This window comes from Denticeps clupeoides, chromosome 9 (genome assembly GCF_900700375.1).
Source record: "Denticeps clupeoides chromosome 9, fDenClu1.1, whole genome shotgun sequence".
NCBI classification, from domain to species: domain Eukaryota; kingdom Metazoa; phylum Chordata; class Actinopteri; order Clupeiformes; family Denticipitidae; genus Denticeps; species Denticeps clupeoides.
Genome location: NC_041715.1, coordinates 16799032 through 16806621, shown reverse-complemented (window position 1 = coordinate 16806621; position 7590 = coordinate 16799032). Strand labels below are relative to the sequence as shown.

At 43.6% G+C, this 7590-nt stretch overlaps 1 protein-coding gene across 2 annotated transcripts; it reads right to left on the bottom strand.

Annotated features, from left to right (window-relative positions):
- Nucleotides 1-1607: 1607 nt before the first annotated feature.
- rab9a (RAB9A, member RAS oncogene family) lies at nucleotides 1608-5612 on the bottom strand. 2 transcript variants are annotated; one of them, XM_028991168.1, is made up of 3 exons: nucleotides 5498-5612; nucleotides 4725-4833; nucleotides 1608-2761 (listed from the first exon to the last, which is right to left on the bottom strand). In XM_028991168.1, the coding sequence occupies exon 3, from the start codon at nucleotides 2724-2726 to the stop codon at nucleotides 2121-2123; it is 606 nt and encodes a 201-aa protein (XP_028847001.1). In that variant the 5' UTR covers nucleotides 2727-2761; nucleotides 4725-4833; nucleotides 5498-5612; the 3' UTR covers nucleotides 1608-2120. The 2 variants fall into 2 exon arrangements, with proteins under 2 accessions (XP_028847001.1, XP_028847002.1); XM_028991169.1 differs by lacking the exon at nucleotides 5498-5612 and adding an exon at nucleotides 4986-5471.
- Between the last annotated feature and the right edge of the window lie 1978 nt (nucleotides 5613-7590).

Genomic DNA, 7590 nt, shown 5'->3' with positions numbered 1-7590 from the left:
TTATTATTGTTTGTTCTTTTACAATGTACTGTCTACACACAATCTACACACAAATGAGCCTAATCTGGGACTAATTGATTACGGATGGACAGTCTGTCTGAGAGATCAACTGGTATCTAAGTTTCTTTTCACCGTCTGTTCCCTTCATTCAGATAATTGTGTGCTTTACAAAGAGCTATTCACGTATCCAACAAGGTCTTAGGAACTAAATGCTTGTTATCTGAAAAACAATCTGATAACAAGCCATCATCTGCCATTCTGGAGCCCAGTGCACTGCACATTTTCTTGAATGGAATGAGCTTTTGCAGCAAATTTCACCTTGATTGCAACTGTTCTCATTATTACAGAAGACTGAAGCTTTATTCCTATGATAAGTAACTTCTAATAATTATCTTATGAGTTGTATTCATTTTCTGTGCAAGTGAAATTAAAAGCACTAGACGTAGAGCTTTGCAGCACAGAGCTTTGTAGCTGATTCACACACATTTGTCTTACTTTTAAGACCCTTCTAATCTAATTTTGGCAAATGACTTTAATAATAAAGGTGTAATGGTCTGTGCAATATTAAGTGTGTATTTGTCAGTGTCAGTCTAATCACATATTTTTAAATGCTGATTATATAGGATTGTGAACTCATCTTGCTTGTATAGGATACATGAAGAATAAAGACTAGGGTGGTACTAGCCTAGTGGGTTATGAACCAAAAGCTCACAAAGTCACAGGTTCAAACCCCACTTACTACCATCGTGTCCCTGAGCAAGACACTTAACCCTGAGTGTCTCCAGGGGGACTGTCCCCGTCACTACTGATTGTATGGCGCTCTGGATAAGGGCGTCGGATAAATGCTGTAAAAGGATACGATAACCTGGGTTTTGACGGGCATCTTCTGTGAGCACAGGATGATTGCTAGCAAGCAATTTCAAGTTCAAATTCAAATTTATTTAAAAAGCACTTTAAAACAATGCAGTTGACCAGAGTGGTGTACACCGAGAAAAAGAAGAGAGACAATGAATACAACAATAAAACAGTAAAACCAACATCTCCCACAGATTTAAAAGCCGTTCAAGGGCATTTTGCTACAAAGTCTTGAAGCAGCAAATGTCAATTCGATTGAAATGATACCCCAATTCTTCCGGTGCATGTGTCAAGTGTTGATTTAAAGAACCCAAGCCAATTTTAACTAATCACTTACTCCAAACAACATGATCTGTTTTTTTTTCATTAAAATTCAGTGCCAGCCATGCCTTAATTTCTGCAATACACCGTAGTAACTGTCATTGGCAAAGAAATGGAATGCAATATTTTTGAAGAATTGAACCTAGAGGAAGTAAGTACAAAAAGAGAAGAGGTCCAAGAACAGAACCTTGAGGCACTCAATATGCGAGAGGCACTGGAGCTGACTGTTGTATCTAATCTAAGTAGATATTAGGCACTAATAACAGCTTGTGACATTAGTATGTTTTATTAAAATTAAATGGCAAACAATTTCCAACAAAAAAGTGATTTTAGCAAATAGCTGCAATATAAGAGTGAAAAATCTGAGGGGGGGGGTCTGAACACTATAAATAAGAACATTACTTACAAAAAACAAACAAGTCAGGTCATGGTTTGTGTTATTTCTGCTTTAATCGTCTCTTATGAACAGTTGTGCATTGGGTAGAAAGTAAAAAGACGTTTTTCAAATATCAGTCATTGTATAAATATGCATATCTTAAAATTATTCATGGAACTTTTATAACCCACTCATAATTTAGTTTTGAACTCTCAGACACAGTGTAATGAACCCTTTCACCAAACAGCATTTTTTATGCATATATTTACAGCAGGTTGTGTTCAATTATTTAAAATAGATTTATTGCAATAATCGTTACAAATATTAGAATATAGTGCTTAGAACAAAATCTAACATTAATTCAGACGTTGCACAGTAATTTCAAAGTCTAAATCAACAGTTTACACTCAACAAAAACTACCTGTCATCCTCTCATCCTCTCAAGGCAAATCCAGAGCCAAACACTTTTATCTTAAGTTTAATGGAATGTCAGCGAGCGGAACAAACCAGTTCTCATTAGTGTGCGTCCCACGTGCTAAAAGCCTGAGTGTCAGGCGCTTTCATTGGTTTAACAGCAGGTGGTGTTGGAGCGGGGCTTCCTGTGCAGGTTCACAGTATCTGTGGGGATCAGGTGCTCCGCCCTGTCCTCCATAGCCAGCACCCGTCTGACTGCTTCCTCGAAAGCGGAGGCTACGTTGGTGGCGTCCTTGGCGCTGGTCTCGTAGTACGAGTAATTGCCGTTCTCCTGGCACCATTGCTGCGCCTCCTCGGTGGAGACCTGTCGCTCGGTCACGTCCAGCTTGTTGCCCAGCACCACGAAGGGGAAGGTCTCGGGCTCCTTGACGTCGGCGTAGTAGATGAACTCCTTTCTCCAGTTGCCCAGGTTGAGGAAGCTCTGGCTGTCGTCCACGCTGAAGGTGAGCAGGCAGCAGTCGGAGCCGCGGTAGAAAGGAGTCCTCAGGCTGCGGAAGCGCTCCTGCCCCGCAGTGTCCCAGATCTGCAACGTGACCATGTGGCCATCCACTTCCACGTCTTTGTTGAGAAACTCCACGCCGATGGTGTGGAACAGGTGGGTGTCGAACTTGTTAGTGACATAGCGGTTCATGAGGGAGCTCTTGCCCACCCCACCATCTCCAAGCAGAATGACTTTTAGCAGGGACGACTTGGAAGCCATCGCAATGACCAGTGCCTTCCTGCACAATAAGCGGACTGGGAAGAAAGAAAGAAAAAGGTCCATTCATTTAATCATGCAGACAAAAAGGATGCCAAAAGGCTTAATTGTTAAAAAAAAAAGAAAAGAAAGAAAGTTAATGGATTTTAGAGAAGGGAGACATGCATGTAAGCTTTACAGTAGGGCTGCACGATTTGGGGAAAAAGACATATTGCGATTATTGAGATCAATATTACCCTTGCTTGTATATCAATGAAATTCGCATACTAATAGTGAAATGTTTAATTTCAAAGTGAAACATACAAACTACTTATAACAACCTGAAATGCCCAGTGCTTTCAAAATACAATATTCTACTAAATTAAATAAATCACAAAAAACTCTTTTACATTACTGTCGAACGTCAAACCCTGGTAAGGCTAAACAACTGTTTTGATTATATTTGGCCATTATAAAATCCCATATTATAGTTCTTACGTTTAACCAAAACGTTGTTTGGAGGCTAAAATTTCTTTAGGAAACCTTCAAAGTTTGAGAAAAGTTAACTAAACAGCTAAGAACAGTCTAAATAGTTAATGCCTACGTTTAGCCAAAACGTTGTTTGGAGGCTGACTTGAACACAGGAATGCATAGCTTCGCTAGCTTAGCCTAGCTTAGCTAAGGTTAAGACTAATAAAATGGGATTTTATAATGGCCAAATATATTCAAAACAATTGTCCAGCCTTACCTATGAAATGTAATCCCCCGGGATCTGGTTTGGAGCGTACAGCCCCAAGCAGCACAAGAGTGAGGCATTTCTATGCACTTCTCTCCATAGACATGTATATGCTTCATGCCACAGCAGAGCCTATCGCAATATGGCGGCGACGTTGACGTACGATGCGGCGTCTAACCATATGTCTCCGAATCGAAAGTCATGTGACCAAACACGTCACATCCGACTGAAGTGAGACTTCAGTCAGCTCGCAAACTTTGAGAGAATGGATCGGATATGTTGCCGATCCAATCCATGTACTAATCTTTTAAATCACAGCTTTTTGCGTTCATGTAATCGCACAGACTGACATCGCAATTACGATTGCGATTAGATAAATCGTGCAGCACTACTTTACAGCATTTACCAGACGCCCTTATGACAGGGACAGTCCCCCTGGAGCAATTTAGGGTTAAGTGTCTTGCTCAGGGACACAATGGTAGTAAGTGGGATTTGAACCTGGGTCTTCTGGTTCATAGGCGAGTGCGTTACCCACTAGGCCACTACCACCCATTGCAATTGAGATGAGAGACTGAGAAAGTGAAACCCTAAAGAACCAAATCTAAACTCAGCAGTTACAGGAGCACGTTATCTAGCACGAGCGTCATGGAAGCGCAGCATCTTTCAACGTTCTGTTGCGCCAGTTCGGGCCGTACGCTGGGGGAGAATGGAACGAAACCGAAACCTCAACATGTACCTTTTATCACTCACTTTGCGTCGGCCAGTCGTTCAATTCTTCATTTTCAAGCCAAATATGTTGAAATGTACATTTTGTTAATGCACGAGTGTGAGGAACTAGGAAGATGCACGGGAGAGGTTTGGAACACACATCAGGTTTTGGCTTCCATGTTACCATCGGTGATCACTTCATCGTTGGTAACATGGAAGCACGTTGTAAGTCGCTCTGGATAAGGGCGCCTGCCAAATGCCTTAAATATAAATGTAAATGGCTGCTATAACAACATTCCCCGACTTTCCCTGTCTGGAATTCCCCGCTGCACAGCTGATTATTTAAAGCACCAACCACAGACTGATGCGGCTGCGCGAGACTCACTGTCGGGCAGTGGTGGCCCCGTAATCAGAAGGTTGCCGGTTCGAATCCCGACCCGCCAAAGTGCCACCGTCCCCACACACCGCTCACCAAGGGTGATGGGTTGGGTTTCGTTTCGTCACATTGTGCCGTGCTGCAGCGCTCCACAAACGCTTCACGTTCAAGATGGAGCGGCCTTTCATGCAGAAGGACTCACCCTCCTCACCCTCCTGGCTCAGCTGCTCCGGGTCATGTGCTGCTCGCTCCTCGGGGTCACATGAGCGCCTTCAAGCGGTTCGAGACGCTGCCCATCGTAACGCGAGTGGCTGGAACACAATTACCGAGTAAAAAAAAAAAAACATGAACACAACCAGACATCGTGTAGAATTTTACACGAATGCACATCAAAGGTAACCGATCACTGTACGAGGCGCGCCACACGATAGTTATCTATATCGATTAATTATCGATCATTTACCCTGTGGATCTTTTCCGTATTTGGTAGCAGGCGGCTCGGTTCTCACCAGACACGAGGGCAAAAACACATTAAAAATACAAGTTAAGAAAAATAAATATATATATATATATATTTTTTAATCGCTTGGTTTGTTGCCCCGGCCTTTAGTCAGACGTGGGGAGCCGGTCCAAATGTTCACGGCCATCGGCTGAACTTTAGCCAACGTTAGCAGAACGCTACAGTACGAACTTGCGCTTCACACGAACGCCGCTGTCGCGCCGAAACGCGACACTAATGCTGAAAGTCCGGCGACGCGTCGCAGGGTCGCCGAACCACTTCACCGGGACCCGGCGCGCCTCACGGCCGGACGGTGAAGCGCCAGGCTCCGCGATGCTAAGAGGCTACATCCGAGGCGGGGACGAGCCCGACTTCGGCGCATGCTTTTCTTTTCTTTTTACCGACGGCGCAGGCCGGTCGCCTTCCTGAAGTAAAAGCGAGAGGTGGAATGAAAGAGATATAAAAAGCGGTCGTACCCCGGACGCCAGGTGCGTGTCGCTGCCTGTTCCGTGCTCAGTATGGCGGCCTGTCGCGGCTCATGTGACTCCGCGACCGCGGCGCGGCTGCAGGCGTCAGCGCGGCGCCTCAAACTTTCTGGCTTGTTGGTAAACGAATATAAAATAGTTGCGAGTTGTGTTTTTTTCCCTCATCTTATTCAGCAAATATAACGATCCAAACATCAATCTGTAGTGCGGGAGAATTGTAAAATATTTGCATTAGTTATGATGGGGTAATTCCACGGGCCTATGCAATCCAACATGTGTTGCAACAACTATTACTAATAAAATAATAATAATTCAAATGATACAAATTATTATTGTTGTTATTAATATTATTGTCTGGATAATGGAGCAGATCCTGTGAATCCATTCACTCCTTGACAACCCATGTACAAAGACTGTATACCGCGCTGCACCCCTGGACCCCGCAAGATGGCGCTATATCCATGAAATGGCGTCTCTGTCCTGTTCCAGTATCACGGTGGATGTTGACCATGGCATTTATCAGACGCCCTTATCCAGAGCGACTTACAATCAGTAGTTACAGGGACAGTCTCGCTGAGGCAATTTAGGGTTTTGCTCAGGGACACAATGGTAGTTGTCTTCTGGTTCATAGGCGAGTGTGCTACCCACTAGGCTACTACCTACCTATTAAATGCACACACACACTTATATATACAGTCCAGGCCAAAAGTTTGGACACCTTCTCATTCAATGTGTTTTCTTTATTTTCATGACCATTTACGTTGGTAGATTCTCACTGAAGGTATCAAAACTATGAATGAACGCATGTGGAGTTATGTACTTAACAAAAAAAGGTGAAATAACTAAAAACATGGTTTATATTCTAGTTTCTTTGCTCTGATTACTGCTTTGCACACTCTTGGCATTCTCTCGATGAGCTTCAAGAGGTCGTCACCTGAAATGCTTTTCCAACAGTCTTGAAGGAGTTCCCAGAGGTGTTTAGCACTTGTTGGCCCCTTTGCCTTCACTCTGCGGTCCAGCTCACCCCAAACCATCTCGACTGGGTTCAGGTCCGGTGACTGTGGAGGCCAGGTCATCTGCTGCAGAACTCCATCACTCTCCTTCTTGGTCAAATAGCCCTTACACAGCCTGGAGGTGTGTCATTGGGGTCATTGTCCTGTTGAAAAATAAATGATCGTCCAACTAAACGCAACCCGGATGGGATGGCACGTCTCTGCAGAATGCTGTGGTAGCCATGCTGGTTCAGTGTGCCTTCAATTTTGAATAAATCCCCAACAGTGTCACCAGCAAAACACCATCACACGTCCTCCTCCATGCATCACAGTGGGAACCAGGCATGTGGAATCCATCCATTCACCTTTTCTGCATCTCACAAAGACACCGCGGTTGGAACCAAAGATCTCAAATTTGGACTCATCAGACCAAAGCACAGATTTCCACTGGTCTAATGTCCATTCCTTGTGTTTCAAAAAAATCTCTTCTGCTTGTTGCCTCTCCTTGGCAGTGGGTTCCTGGCAGCTATTTGACCATGAAGGCCTGACCTTCATGGTCAAATAGCTTAACAGTTGTTCTAGAGATGGGTCTGCTGCTCGAAGTGTGTGTGGCATTTATCTGGTCTCTGATCTGAGCTGCTGATAACTTGCGATTTGTGAGCCTGGTGAACTTGTCTTCAGAGGCAGAGGTTACTTTTGGTCTTCCTTTGCATTGAATGAGAAGGTGTGTCCAATCATTTGGCCTGTACTGTGTATCCACACACACACACACACACATACACATATATATAGTTTTTTCATTCTTCATGAACTTCACTAAATGAAGTTCACTCAAAGATATGTGACCTCGGCATTTGGGACGAGACTTTGCTGAGCGACAACTCAGTAATGTTTGAAGGCCAACAGAGATGTTTTCTTCAACCGCATGAACCTGCAAAGACTGAGATCTAAGTCAGATTGGAATATTTCATGAGTGAAACCTTCAGACCTTAGGAGTGTTTGATTTTCAAACCATCAACATAGTACAGTTCTTAAAATACAATTTAATACAAATACAATTTGCATTTACAGCAACAGATGCAAGAACACATT

Bases quoted from the DNA above. Each gene is read 5' to 3' on its own strand.
- rab9a (XM_028991168.1), bottom strand. From the start codon at position 2,726: ATGGCTTCCAAGTCGTCCCTGCTAAAAGTCATTCTGCTTGGAGATGGT.